Source organism: Temnothorax americanus, unplaced genomic scaffold (assembly GCF_048541705.1).
Source record: "Temnothorax americanus isolate GAGA-0224 unplaced genomic scaffold, ASM4854170v1 Scaffold30, whole genome shotgun sequence".
Taxonomy (NCBI): domain Eukaryota; kingdom Metazoa; phylum Arthropoda; class Insecta; order Hymenoptera; family Formicidae; genus Temnothorax; species Temnothorax americanus.
In genome coordinates, this window is record NW_027509443.1 from 2,374,698 (window position 1) to 2,390,334 (window position 15,637).

The following is a 15,637-nucleotide window of genomic DNA, read 5'->3' on the forward strand; positions in this document are numbered from 1 at the left end:
CCGACGTGGCCCCGAAATAGCCGCGAATACTGGTACCATTCCCTGGGTTTACGGTTACAGCGGGCACGGTGTCTGGGCAGCGCGCTGCCCGTGTCTGTAACCAGAGAACTCGCTTCAACGCCGCGTACGTGTTATGTACCCGCTACCGCCGCGTATCCGCTTCCATGTTCTGGACGCTAAATGTCAAATCTTTCACATTAATTAATCCAATGTACTTACGCACACTAAACACCGCGTGTCGTGTCGCAATTAGACGGATGAATTAGGCGATGGACTACCGTAAATCGCACCTGGGATTCTGCAGCGCAGAGAAAAAAAAAGACTTTCGATTTTTATTTTTTAAATTTTGCTTAAAATTGCTAGATTTTTTATAGTGGAAAAAATTATTTTATTAATTATATTGGCGTCGTTTTAAAGACAATATTCGATGATATTCTCGAAATCTCTGCATATACTTTCGTTGAGATTTTCTAGTCGCAATTATTGGTCGATGCTACTCGGCCTAAATTCGCCACTGCTATGTGCAGTCCTGCATTCGTTTATATTTCTGCATCGTGTGCGCGTTCGGCCTCGTTGCGTGCAACCAGACAACGTCTCGAAAAACCACGAGAGAGAGAGAGAGAGAGAGAGGGGGGGACAGACAGGCTCAAGGAAATCGCTCAGACGTTCGACGAGCGATTTTCCGTGACGGTGCGTCACTTCCGTGTCACACTCGCATGCATCAGGAATTGGGCGCGGCTCAACCTCGTCAAGGCCGAAGCGACTCTTATGCAATTTTCACGAAAGCATATTAATTTTTCTGAAGGTGTGTCAACACTATTCTAAAGAAAAATATATATACATTCGCTATATAAATTTTTAAATTTAGTCTCTAACTGATTGACGTTTTTTTATTTCTTATTTCTATACATTAATTCTTTATTTTCGTCTGTTTTCACTTTCTTCGAGTTGTAATAAGAACTTTCTTGATGTACTTTATCTTATCTTTATCTTATACTATCTTTATCTCTCAATTTTAGTGACAAAATTTTTGGCAAGTTTGCTATCTATATATTTCTTCACAAAGAAAAGTTCTGGAGAAATACTTTGATTGTATATGTATAGCTCATATATTACCTACTATTTTCAACTACAACTATAAAATTGTTTTATTTATTTATTTTTAAAAACACATTCCAATAGTCTCTTGCAACATTCTTCTTTTTTTTATTTCAAAAATTCCTTCAGTTTCAGAATAAAAAACAAAGAAGTTTGTTATATAAGAACAAATCTTATGATAATATAACTGGTATTTTTTACAAATTTCCTGCTACATCTGTAATATATTTTTAATATATTTTTAATATATTGTTACACTCCGCGTATTTTTTAATTAGACATTTTTCCGGTCCCGAAGATATTCACGTGATGGTACTCGCTTTATCTCGCCATGTCCCTTCGCGCAAGTCCCTTCCAGGGGCCCCGTGCGTGTACTGGACACACTCGCGCGCGCGTTGCATTCTGGGAATGCGTATGCATGAATGAATGCCCCTCTGTCCCCCACGATTCCGAACAAGAAGAGGAAAAAGACGGGGGATCGCGGGGGGTGGTACGGAGAGGGGAGTTGAGCAGCTCGTTCTTTTTCAACGGCAGCGGGGAACGAGGCGGGCCCTTTCGGCCCTTGCGTGCCCATATGTGGACCCTTCCCGCGAGCTGTCAGATTTGACGTGGTCTTCTTCAAAGCGGTTTTCACGAAGCGGGCCCCTCTATCCCGCCTTTTTTTCGTCCCCAAAAATGGCTGAGAACATCCAACATGGCCGTGCCCGCCTTTCCTCCGTCTCTTTCTTTCCCACTCTCGCGTGTTTTCCCCCTTCTTCTTTTTTTTTTTTTTTTTTATCGCGGCGAAAGAGCATTGCGCATTTAGTGGCGCCTTTCAATCTCAGACGAGTCCTTTGTGGCGACTTGCGGTTGGGCGTTGATCCTCTTCGATCGACGCGCGAGCGTCTTTTCGTCTGTAAAAAGAACATATACCGACCATATAATCGGCTAATTTGAGATACATATTCAATTTTAAGTACATGTACAAAAATCAAGGATTTAGATAATTCTAAGCTTTGTTCTTCCTTCTTCTTTGGTCTAAGAATTTCTCTAAAATGTCCATATCATATGTGAATCACTTAAGAACTGAAAGATACCTATATATATGCGTTATGGATTGATGTTTCAGTTTTAATTTGACAGAACGTTTTAATAATTGACGATTCCAAACTGCTATTTATCATGCAATTAATTCTGAGCGAAGGAAAAATTTATTCATCTTATTTCTACGTCTCTTATTACATTTTATAGTATATAGCACACATTACGAAAATCTTCAGCATTGCTGATTGTATCCCGTAACAGGCATCGCGGCAAGAAACCCTTTTCTTCCACGATTACAAACCTCACGGGGATACTTTGAAGATCAAGGACTCACGCTGGGTGTCCCTCTGGCACTCCTTCCGGGATTAAATCCGTTTCACGCCTTTCGTCCCGGTAATGGGACGCGCGCGGCGCGCGACATACTGACGAAACGCTGACAGACAGGATCCGTTCGGTCGTGTGACACGGCCGCGGTATGCCAAAAACTACCGGCAGGCTCGGCGTAATCCGGATTAAAGAATCCCCAAAACATCGAAAGCGTTTTAACGCCGCGGCGCGCGACCGCCGAGCGCGAGGACGCCTCTCCTACCTGCGGGGATCTCGCCGATCCGCCGTAAATAACGACGCTCCTCTGATAGATCTATGGAAAACAGCGAGCTCGACCGGCCACCGAGACGACCACCATGCACGATCGCTTCTCGGTGGCGTATCCAAATAGGGAAAAAGAAACAGGTTGCACGGGGCTTTCATTTTTTATCGAGGTCTTCACACCGTGCGAAGATTGTTCTTTCTAACACGAACGCGAACACGTGAATTTGTATGGTAATTTGTGAGTTATGTGTGAATTTATAATATACATATATATTCTAATGCAATATAGGAAAGTTGAAGGCTAAAATATGAGCAATAAAGGATGTTATCGTTAAATTAATTTAGATATAGTTTATTGTTCAATGGTAGAACAAACATTGTGTTTCTTCTACACAATGTAGATTAATTTAACGGTACACCGCAAGTCCAAGTGTGTTATTTTTACACTTTATTCACAGCGAGAAACGTCTAAAAGTGACACCTTTGACTCTGAAGCTCTTTTTACATGTTTTCTTCATATACATACATATATAAATTACGTCATTTAACACGTTTAATCGTATTAAATTAAAAGTTAATACGTTCAATCGTGTTAAATGACGTGATTTGAAACGAAGAAATGTGTAAGAAGAGCATCAAGAGTTTCAACTAAAATAACACTCTTGGATGCAGTGTAATATCTGTTATTACTCGTATTTTAACTTTTAACTTTCTTATATTTTACATGTAACGCGCGAGCGTGACCGTGTTATTTTTACACATATTTAATATTATAATTGAAGAAATGTATGCAATATAAATACAGCATACAAATACATATACAGAATATTTTGTTTATATACTGGTTAATGTTAGATTAAATTGACGATGGAACTTTATTCCTTATGTGAGACCCTCGCAGACTTTCTATTAAAGATTTAGTTAGTTGGAGAAATATTTGATGTAAAAAGTTAAGAACACTTGTGAAAAAATGATTGATTCTCTTGATATTTTCGTTAAAGAAAAATCGATTTCAAGCGTTAATGAATTACACAGACCGACATCAATTTCGATCCTCAGATTTCAATCGTTTCCGAAGTATTTATGGCGTACAGAAATCGAATCCGTTGCTCGAATTGCTCTATCACGTCAGGTTTCGGAGATATATATACCTAAAAGTACTAAAAAGACCATTTCAGGTTGAAGTAATAAAACAATACGTGTCAGGCCCATTTTTTCGACGAATTCGAATTCTGCAGGAAAAAATATCTATAGAAACCATACATTATTGATTGTTTAAAAAATACTATATCTATATATTCTCTACGCTTTAATTCGCGCGCGAGTTACTGTCCCGCTATACAGGTATAAGAAGCGTCATAGAGGTAGACAGTATTTTTTTATCAATCTTAAAGGTATAACGTATGGTTTCTATTTTTTTTCCCTGCAGAACTCGAATTCGACGAAAAAATGGGCCTATAAACACGTATATCGTTTTATAATTATTTCAACCTTAAAAAGCTGAAAAATGGCCTTTTTGGCACTTTTAGGTACAAATATTTCCGGAACCTGACGCGATAGAGCAATTTGGGCAGCGGATTTAGTTTCAGCACGCCAAAATCCTTCGGAAACGACTATTGAGATTTGAGGATAAAAAAAAGTCGAAATTCGTCGGCCTGTGCTATTAATGTTTTGTTACTTAATATCCATTCAATTTAAACGAATGCGCTCTTTCTCTGTCACATATAGATATAAATTACTATACAATATAAGAAAAGAAACGTCTCTCTATTTCGATCAAAACAGTAAGCAAATAAATTATGGACACATAAGCGTTATTATTCCTCGCTCACCAAGCAGGTGTCGATGCCAGAATCAAGCGCTTATTGCCGTCATTTACTAGAATTTATGAGTTATCTATTACTAGAAGATAAACATGTCGTGTTGCTGCTCTCATGCATGAGTTTTACATGTAAAACTGGCACAGTTTCTCGATACGCGTGTTTCTTGAATCGGATTTAGGACTCCGCGTACGACAATTGGCATGAAATCGCAGATTCTCTGGCACGTCGTTGATATGCATTCCACCGAATGCATTTGTCGAATTGTGTCAAATCGCGACAAATAAAATGGCGTGACGCGCCATTCATTATCGAAATGATTACCGCGGCGCGTCAGTGATGTGAGTACTATCTTAATTCCGTGTTATACTCTATTTATACTTTTTACTTGAGAATCTCCACTTTGAGGATAATCATTTTGACACTCTTTATGATTACAAACTACAAAAGGCACGAGTCAAGAATCTTTATTTGTTTATATTGCAGTTATAAATAATTATTAATTGTTATGAATCGGTGATACTCTTTGTAGGTCTTGCGTAATTCAGTAATCTTCCGACGTAACAATTTGTCGCGAAAAGAACGTTGAGTTTTTTTACTGTCAGCGTAACTAAATTTTAGACCGACACATCTTGATTATTTTTTATCAAATCTAAAGTCATCAGTTTTTATTTAGAAAGGATCTTGACTTTTGTATACACAATCGCAATAGAGACTCATTTAATATAGTTTAAAACACGTTTACGCGTTTATAGCACCGAAAACCGCGCGAGAGCAACAGCCAAAAAATGTATCGGCTGTACAATTGACGGATTCTCTCGCGCTGGTGAATTTTCCGCCGGATAATCCCGTATCCGTTGCACGGGCGCGCGAGAAATTCGCCCGGACGTTTCACAGGGCCCCGAGAATATCCTGCAGGTAGTAAAGAAGGCGGAGGAGAGCCGTAGTTTACAAACAGAGACTCGTACTATGTGTACACGGTACGCTGCCCCCCATTATTTTAGGCGGTGGAAACTCTCCTTTCCTATCTGTTTATGGAATCAGCTGCCAGTAACTTCCTCGACGGGCTCACCTGCCGGGAGCAGTGGACAGGCCTCGGAGATTCAGGAAAATCCGCCGTTTTTTTTCCCTCTCGGGGCCCCCGGGGCCGACAAACGAGTCGGCCGATTTTCAATTTGCTCTGCGGGCCCCGAGTTTGCCTTTCTGCCTTCTTCAGTGAGTTAAGTAATCCCGGAGGCAAAATAAGTGGCGGTCTTTTCGAGAGCGAGACGGTTGCGTGGGATTTTTGGAATGCGAAAAATAAATTCAACAGTTACATAGAGGAGCTGTGTTTCTATAGCCTTCAAAAATTTCTCTACTCGCGATATTCGCCATATATCGCGAGTTTCCCCACTTACATGTTATAGCTCTTAAAATGTTTCTGTATTCGCCAGAATTTTTTAACGGCGCGGAAAAGCGCAGGGAGGGAAGAAAACGCAAGAAAAAGGAGAATTCGTTAAGAGTCTTCGCACTCTGACCCCGCAAACTCGTTTTCCGAAGACGATATCGCACGCAGACCGGAATAAAGTGCGCGACATCGCAGGGGCGACAGAGCCGATATAATCCGATTTTACGAGGCGGCCCCGGCACGGAGAAAGAAAGAGTGAGACAGAGGGAGACAAGAGGGAGGGAAAGATGCTATCGGGCCCCGCGCGCCGAGGTCCCAGGCGATATAAACTTAGACGCGAATTAGTGGTGCCGCGATAGCATCTCATTTCAAGGCGAGCGTGCGATCGGGAATTTATCGAGAAATTAAATTAGGAATTATATGCTAATACCGCCCATCGCCCTATATAGACGGGGATACCTCACCGAAGTCCGACCGCCATGAATGAGCCGCGCGGCGGCGACGGCGGGCGTCACGTTTCCCCGGTTATTTATGCGTTATTTGCGCCATCCAATTAAAAGGCATCTTTTGTAAGGCCCAGTTCAACAGTGGCCAGTTAGCTTAACTAGTAGTTAACTCTCACTCTCCGTCTCTATCTAACCTTTGAGTTAAAAAAAGACAGAGAGTGAAAGTTAACTACTAGTTAAGCTAACTGGCCAGTGTTGAACTGGGCCTATAAGACTGCTATCGTACGGCGTGCAACGTAATTTGCCGGATCGACGTTATGCTTGATCCTTGAATTCCGCTCCCAGAATTTATGCGAAAAATAGATTTAAAAACGATTTCTTTTTTCTTTTAACTTGAACTCAACATTAAAATAACTTGGTTATAATAAATTATATGATGGTTTGCGTCTACGAAAAATTTAAATAACAAAATAACAGTGATAAATGTCATCTAATTTAGATAATTCAAATTTGCTTTAAAAAAACGATTGCTTGTATTTTGAATGAAGTATAACTGAAGTCGTTGATCTCAATTTTATGGCACGTACCGGTCGGCGCGAGGAAGATAACGGCGAAGGCGCGGCTATAGTTTTATTAATCGACCGGTCCGTAAATAAGATTTACTTCGAAATTCCGTGGCGCGGTTGCCGAGATCGATTCGTCTCCATTTTTCGTGTGAGACAACGGCGACTCACGTAGGACCATTCGTAGATAGAATCTCCTCGCATTCCTGGCATTTTTTATAATCCTTGACGTTGATCTCGACACGGACGACACGAGCACGAACAGAATGGCCAAAATAAAAAAAAATCCGGTCTATTGTTTTTATGGTCGTTAGGTATGTTTTAAAGAGCGAGAATTGCGGCTGTGAAATGTTTTTATAAAATATATTTATTATACATATTGCATATACACAATACTGTACATACATATAACATTATTTCCATTAATTATTTTATTATAGGTAATATAAATGCAATGTTTTCAACTGAGCATCATTGAAACTGGTCTCAATGTTCATTCTTTATCTGATATTTCACCCATGCTTTTGCAATCTCTGTTACTTTTTACGGTAAAAAGATGCCTGATTGAATTTAGCATATTATCATTTGCCGTCATAAAAAACTGAAAGAAGTAACAGAAGTGAGAAGTGACTTAAGAGATTATCGCGAAGATAGTAAGATGACAAATTGTACGGAGATAATTATTAATTATTCCCATCGGGGGGTTAAACCGTTGAAGCTTCCAACATTTAAGAAATCTCTCTCTCTCTCTCTCTCTCTCTCTCTCTCTCTCTCTCTCTCTCTCTTTCTCTTCCTCTCCTCGATTCCACGTGGTCGTCGAAGAAAGAAAAGAAAAGAAGAGAGAAGCGTCGATCCCGGAGACGCGGAGTAAGTGTCATGGCGACGGGGCTCCGAAATAAATGTCTCCTACCCGCGATGAGTCACAAATTCTAATGAAAATAATAATACCCGAAAGATTCCGTTCTTTCGTGGCCGCGCGGTGCAACGAGGATAAATTTACTGCGCGATCTACGGACGGATAAGGCATACCTGGGGACACCTCCGTCCTCGGTTCTAGGTTCCACCATGTAACGGGTGGTACGAAAAAGATCTTTACGATAGACTCGGCCCTCACATTGTCTCGATACGTCCAGATCTCGTCTTTACGAGATCTCTTAACCCTCTCTTTTCCGCGACGATACAGAAATAACGTACCCGTCTAACTGTAAATCATATCTCTCGCGGAGAGACTAAGAAATTGATTTAGTTACGATTATACTAATTGATAATATGAAAAAAATAGATATAATGAACGCCATTCTATATGTTATATATTGCCTCAATTTATGTAAAATCTTGCTCTTATATCGTATATATATGACTAAAAAACTTCATTTTAGTTAGGAATTATGTCTTTATGTATTAGAGATTGATTCTAATATAATCTTCCTGTGTGTTTTCCACGCTGTATGAACTTTACACCAAATTATCTTGTCTTTAGTGCAGACACAGAGATGATTCTTATCCACATACCGAAATATTTGGACTTCTCAGATTAAACTCTTCCGCTTTATATCTTGACAATTGCGTTTCTAGCATTAAATTAGAATAAATATTGTATTTAAGAACAAAATACGTATATTCAAAGGTATTATATAACATCTGAATTTGTTTACTTTATCTTAATTTTACTCAATTAAAGTACACTAGAAATTTTACGGCGATATACCGCAAACTAAACGGATCTTTTATCAGCGTCGCTCTTCGAGGCTATACGATGTCGAGAGCTCAGGTATCCTTCCGTGCTCTCTTATCACTTCGGTAGTTTCTCTCTCGTACCAAAGACCGGTTCTCGGAAACACCCCGTAGACAAGTGTCGCAGCACTTGCCTTGAACGGCGCGGTATCACCGGTCTCGCGTCTAAACGACTTGTAAAACAAGCGCTTAACGATTGCTGGTACCTGGTGGAGATAGACAAAGAGAGAGAGAGAGAGAGAGAGGGGGGACAGAAGGAAAGGTAGGCGAAAGGGGGTTCGCTCGGGCCCGTAGGTCCCACGTGCTTCGAGGAGGTCCAAACCGCTAAATTGAGTTTACGAGACGCCGAGAGCGTTTCTCTCGCCTTCTCTTCTCTCATACCCTTTTTTCCCTTCGATCTCTCCTCCCTTTCCGCTGTGTACCTCTTTAAGACCGTATCCTGCCTCCCTACGCGCTTAGTGCCCGCCCTTAATTCACAAGTACGAAAGACTCGAAAGAGGCAGGATATACCCTCTTCTAGGTACTTTACGCACCGGCACCGGTGTTATCTTAAGCGATATTATTTCGATTCCCCAGCCTCGCCGAATCGGCATCGCCGGTTTATCCGCGAGGAATTGCATTAAACGCGGCACTCGCGCCTGCGAATGCAATTAAATCGGACCCCTGGGGATGTCTTTATAATGGAATGATGAAGAACGTGTTTCTAATGGGGTTCGGTGACAAACGCGTGTATTAATACTATGATGCAATCTACATCATTTTTAACGACGCGACTTACAATTATAGTATTGATATACATAAACTTATGTCTTTTAAAGTAATTACAAATTTCTGGACAGAGTTAATAATATCACTCTTAATTTTATTGGCATTTTAGTTCCTATAATAAAAAGGATTAATAATTTTTCAAATGTAGACGGATGTGAATAAAAGAAAAAGGAAATGAATGATGAGAGAGAGAGAGATGCATATTATTAAAGATTACATTTGATAATAGTGTAATTAGTGTAACAACTCTTAAACATGGGGTATAATAACGATATAATTAACAAAACAATTTGTTTGAACAGAGTTGCATCCAATTCGCCGTCTTTCACTTGCAATTTTTTTTTATGCGTTACGCGAAACGTATATCTTCGCGAAGAAAGACCCGGCTGTCTCTTTTTGAAAGGCAAACGCCACTTTGCGGTTTCAGTGGCCAGAGGGAGGATAAGACCCACGGCGGGGGTCTCGGGGACTCCAGCAGCGAGAGCGGCGACGAGACGAAGCGGCAGTCCGGCCAGCAGCAACAGCAGCAACAGCCGTCCTCCTGCGCGGTTCAGCAGCAACAGCAGCAACAGCAACAAATGGTGGACCATCAGCAAACCTCCGGCATGTACCAGCTTCCGCCGCCAGCTTCCGTCTCGGTTTCCAGCCCGCACTCGTATCACCAAGGCCACGGCACGTCCTTGAGCCATCCGCACATGCAGCACCACGACACGAGCAGCGAGAGCGGCGACGACAAGAGGAACCTCCATCATCAGTTGCAGCATCATCTCCAGGTCGGCACTCACGGCGCCCATTTGGTCCATCCCACCGCCACTTTGCCACCGCCACCGCCTAGCTGCGCTCAACAGAAGAGTCAGCTGGATTATATGCAATACTATCCGCAGGTAGGACTACGAAATAATCTAGAATGTTTATTTTTATATTTCGCATGCATTACTTCAACCTTTTGTAAAGCGAAACCACGAAGGATGGAAAAATGTACTCTTTTTATTTCTTTAATATCTTTTGCGTCTTTTTTTTTTCTTGAGAACGAGGAAAATATTATGTGACATTGTTTAACATGCAACAACAGAAATGGAAAATTATTATTCTAGTAATATATAAAAAGTTAAAGATTGAAATAATTCCAGACTCTTCTTCAAAACTCATGAAAATGAGAGCATCTATGTATATAACAACATCAGAGCGTTAGTAATAATGTGGAAATGGATCGGAAAAATATGAGAATTGTCGTTGTCTGTGGCAGGACTATTTAATCGGCACGCCGACCTCCGCGGATCTGCAGAAGTCCTTGCCGCACACGGCGACGTCGATGCAGATGGGGGCGATCGCCCCTTCCATGGGCGGGCTGAGCCCGATGGGCCCGTCGACGATGCTGTCCAACACCATGCAGAGTGTCAACACCATGAACACCATGTCGATGAACGGCATGGGCATGGGCGCTTATCAAGGCATGGGCTCCATGGGGATGTCCACGTCGCACGCGAGTTACCACAGCGGCCTCGTGCTGGGCGAGTACCATTCGTTGTGACCTTGGGCCCCAAGCACTCAGAGCAAGAGGAGCCAAGAGAAGACTTAATGCACATCGGCGGGGCGCGAGACTCCCGATCGATCAAGGTACTCGAGTGGCTTGCCGAAATTTGAATCGCCAATGAATTATTACCGCTGAAATTTATTTAACGGGACGTCGTTGATTAATAAAAGTTATCGTTAACTCAGAGCGATATATAAATTTATCGGTAACTTTTAGTTAATGAATAACGTGAATTTTATTTGCGTCGGAAATATTTTTTTCATCGCGACGATAATTTCTTGACGATCCAATAATGTCCAGATAAGTAAGGAGAGAAAAGCCTTCTGCGGATATATCGTTGCATCCTCCTTGAGCTTTTCTCAGTGTATGTTTAGAGCGTATGAAGAGCGTCAATTAGTCTGTCAAATCGTCCTGTCCGCTCCGGCACTCAGAACAGTTTTCTAATTCTTTAATGAAACTTTACCAGGATAAGAATATATATACAATTAATTAGTATGCAAGAAAGCAACTTGAAGTATACGGATTGCATAAATAACTTTATGTTCTTCAATATTAATTTGTTATTTTTCCAATTGAATAATGCTCATCTAAACTTGAAAAAGAGATAAATACGTTTACAAGTAAAGTTATTCAATTAATTTCTAGCCAAGAGGGCTTGTTTGTCTAACCCGTGAAAATTCTTCAAATATTTTCTCAGAAAAATAGTCCAGGATATTACTCCAGGAATATCCGTGAAAAATCAAAGGATGCCGAAGCGACGATGACGTTTCCGAACGAAATAGCAAAAGACATATTAGCATTTTACTTTCCCATGTATACTCTCACGGCAAGCCGGCTAGACCGGCTTGTGTTTACCACTATTTCCATAAGTAAACAACGGACGAAAAATCCCGTCAGCTTTTCTGTCCCATCATCGTACTTGGCGCCATACTTTTCTGGTTTTTGCCCGAGCGGAATAAATTGCACGATGAAGCAACGTTTCTTTTTTTTTGTTTGTCTGTTTTACGCGAGGTGCACGCGAAATACGAGCGAATGCAACTTACCCTTTTACTCCACCCCCCTCCCTCACTTTGTATAGATTCGATCAGATAATTAATTTACTGTAATCAACTATACGCTCCTTTCACACCATACGCTTATGTGTTTGTCCTGTATGTACATATGTATAATACACACGGCATTCGGCATATTATTAAGTTAATCTCGTTCTTGTTCGCTGCCTACCGGGTGTTCCCGTATCACCGATTTGGGTTCCATGATCAGCCAATGATTTGAAATTTTAAGCTTTGATGTCTTAGCGATTAAAGGATAATTAAACATATTTTTCACGTTTTAGTTTTTCTTAGCTTTATTATATCCTTAAAGGATGTAATAAAATTCCCGGAAGAGACAGGACATAATAGATCACATAAGAGACAGGACATATCCGAAACAGGCCAAATTTTATGAGATACTTTATTATTAATTTACATTCCACAAATTATTTATGCGTGTCAAAAAGCAGTTATCATTAAAGAAAAACCGTTATCACAAAAATGTCACATCAATTATTATTTAAGAAATGTGATACCGTGTGATGATTTAATTGATTAAAAACAGCTGGATGGAAGCGAGGCTTTATAGGGGTACCCCCAGTAGACAGTGAATGTTATCGCAGGATAAGATAGTGAGTAAATTATCATTTATTCGCAGTTCGCACTCTGTACATAAGTATATCTAAAGACAGTGAGAAAGAGAACGGGAAAACAAAGTAGGGGAGACCGGGGCAAACTCGACACGATTTTTTCAAAGGCAATTTTCAACAATTAATTAAAATTTAATGCGTGCCGACTAGATTTGTCAGACTTGAAACACAGCTCCGGTTGGAGTAGTAAAATCCTCCTCTACACCTAATTGAATCGATTTGAATTAATTTTTGATGCTATATGCATCTAAATAACTGTAAAGAAGTTTAGTGTCAAGTTTCCCCCGGTCTCCCCTATGTTATGTGCGCGAAAAAAGGGAATGCGAAGGAAGAGGAAGAAAGGAGTTATACGCAAGAGTGTGACGGAAGACGGAAAAGTCGAGATATCGAGATGAATTCTTGATTTGTTATTCAAGATATAAGTATATATATTTAAACCGTTTTCTTGCCAAAAAGAACAGCTCAAAATTATCTCGTTTACTCGCGATAATTTTTCTTATTTTTTAAACGATAGTTTTTTTTTTTTTGTGACGAAAAGGTAGAATTGAAAATTCTGTGATGTGTTTAAAATACTTTGTTTTTTTTTTCCAATTTTATCGCGAAAAACGCGCGAAAGGAAGATTATTTACCGAGGCTTATAAAGTCGCTTTTCACGTGATTCAGGGGCACTTACTTACATTCATCTCCAATGTCGACTTTCCATTCGTGAGCCATCTCGCGCGCAGATGTCCTAAATATTCCGTTAGCTACGACATTGCCTTGTAGATTCTTATCTAGGATGTCGAGGAGAGAAAGGATTTCCCTTATGAAAGAGTCCTCGGGACGAAACAGGGTAGAGAATAGGATCGAGGTGGAGAGAAAGAGAGAGGCGACGTGGAAAATAATAATATCTTCGATCTATACGGCAGAAGCCGATCGGCGTTATTTTCATTTTGTATATCTTTCACGCATTCGTCGTATTCTGTGTATTTGTTAATCCATGCGGAAATAAATCGAAACTACTTGAAATATTTATTCGACAATTCATAAGTGCCACATTACGTGTTACAATAGTATTAACGGCTGATTAAAGAAGATTAAAGAAATCGACTGTACAATAGAACATAACGTATTTCTCAATTAACGAAGGTACAACTGATGAATATACATAACGATATAGTTATTTGTGCAACAAGTGCTGAAAGATGAAAATTCAAGGGTGCGGAGTTGACGCACGAGCCGAAGGCGAGTGCGGTCACCGCACCCGGGAATTTTTCATCATTACGCACGGCTTGCACACCCTATTTTATGTTGCAAGTGCGTGGAAAGTGGTCTATCACGCACGCGTAGCGTGCGCAATGGGCCACTTTCCATGCACGTGTTACATAAATACTATTTTCGTGACGCAATATCTTTTTTCTACTATCCAACAAAGTTAAGTGCGATAATTTTACATTTTACAATTTTTTTTTTAATTATTTCGAAACTTTTGTAATAAAATAATTTGTTTTTCTTTTTTTTTATGAAAACAGTATCGCCAATCAGCCTTTGGAAGCTCAAGGTTAAAGCCAATTTCGTGTTAGGTCGTACGTTTTATTAAATTGTTATAAATATTAAGCATCGATCGAATCTTTGTTGATAAATTAATGAGCCATAAATACTTTTACAGTCTTGTTCACAGAATACTATAGGGGAGACCGGGGCTAACTCGACACCGGGGCGAACTTGACACTAGGCTTTTTGCCAATTTAAATATATCGTAGAAACTTGCCTTTCCTACTGTAAATACGTCTTTATGTGCCAGTATTATCAACGGAATTTGGTAACAGTCTGAGTTATAGTGTAATTTTTAACGCGACACAAGCGTTTTTGATATAGTGAAAAGTAATTTTTCTGGATCTCTCGAAAATGGTCTACTCTTTCATCGAGCTTTCGGGCAAAACTAAGCGACGTACAGCAAAATTTTCTGAAGCAATTTTGTACCTGAAGGAACGCTCTTTGAATGTGTACCATTAACGTTGCTTGAAAATTGTAATTAATTGTTGAAAATTGCCTTTGAAAAAAATGTGTCGAGTTTATCCCGGTATTTTTCAATTTGAAAATTTGTCCTCGCGTCACTTTTTCTTTTCCTGGGGACAAAACTAAGCGACGTACAACAAAATTTCCTTAAGCAATTTTGTACCTGAAGGAACGTTCTTTAAATGTGTACCATTAAATTTGCTTAAAAATTTTAATTAATTGTTGAAAATTGCCTTTGAAAAAATTGTGTCGAGTTAGCCCCGGTCTCCCCTACAACAGTTATTACCGCGTTTTACATTAATTTTTGCAGGTAATAAACATAATTTTTTTTATTAGACTCTTTTATTTGCAAAATTATGTAAACTGTTTTAAAATGCTTCGGCTAATAAACGCTACAACTGGAACTATTAATTACTAACAGGAATAACTATTATTTTACTGTCTCGCATTTGAAGCGCTGTTTAAGAGCGTCTACATGACGCAAGTTGTGTTGCACAAACGCATCAGCTTCCGAACAATCGCACGATCTTCTGTCATTTTCTGTTTTTTTTTTTTTCCGGAAGTTGCTTCTTTTATATATTCCGTCATTGTACGTTCCCCAGATATCCTTTTCAAACTTGTGTCACTTAAATCGTGATCGACAACTCGAGAAATTTTCTACGAAACGAACGCTGCGATTCGACCAAAGCTAAAGAATTAATTTTTGCGAATAGGATGTTAATCGTAATCGACTCTTGCACAAATTACGCACTCGCACGCAACTCGCGCATACGAGAAAGGAGGGCAGAAGGGCAATCGAAGGAGCGAATGAATGAAAGGAGAGCCGAGCGCGCGCCGCAAAGACGATAAAATTAATGACCATCGTCTTTGGTCCTCTCCAGTTCTCATTCGTGTATTTTAGCGGACAAATCTAACGTTGCACAACTAACTGAGACGAATTGCCGAGAGTGATCGTGAGTGCGATTATTCATGAATGTGTGTATTAACGAGC

General features: G+C 40.1%; 1 protein-coding gene across 2 annotated transcripts in view; it reads left to right on the forward strand.

Moving 5' to 3' along the window:
• Positions 1-15,269, forward strand: part of So (SIX homeobox 1 protein sine oculis) — a 34,797-nt gene extending 19,528 nt beyond the window's left edge. For both annotated transcript variants that reach the window (XM_077412496.1, XM_077412497.1), the window contains exons 4-5: positions 9,858-10,314; positions 10,677-15,269. In XM_077412496.1, the coding sequence (XP_077268622.1) occupies positions 9,858-10,314; positions 10,677-10,961 (742 nt within the window). In that variant the 3' untranslated portion in view covers positions 10,962-15,269. The remainder of the gene's footprint in view (positions 1-9,857; positions 10,315-10,676) is intronic.
• The last annotated feature ends 368 nt before the right edge of the window (positions 15,270-15,637 follow it).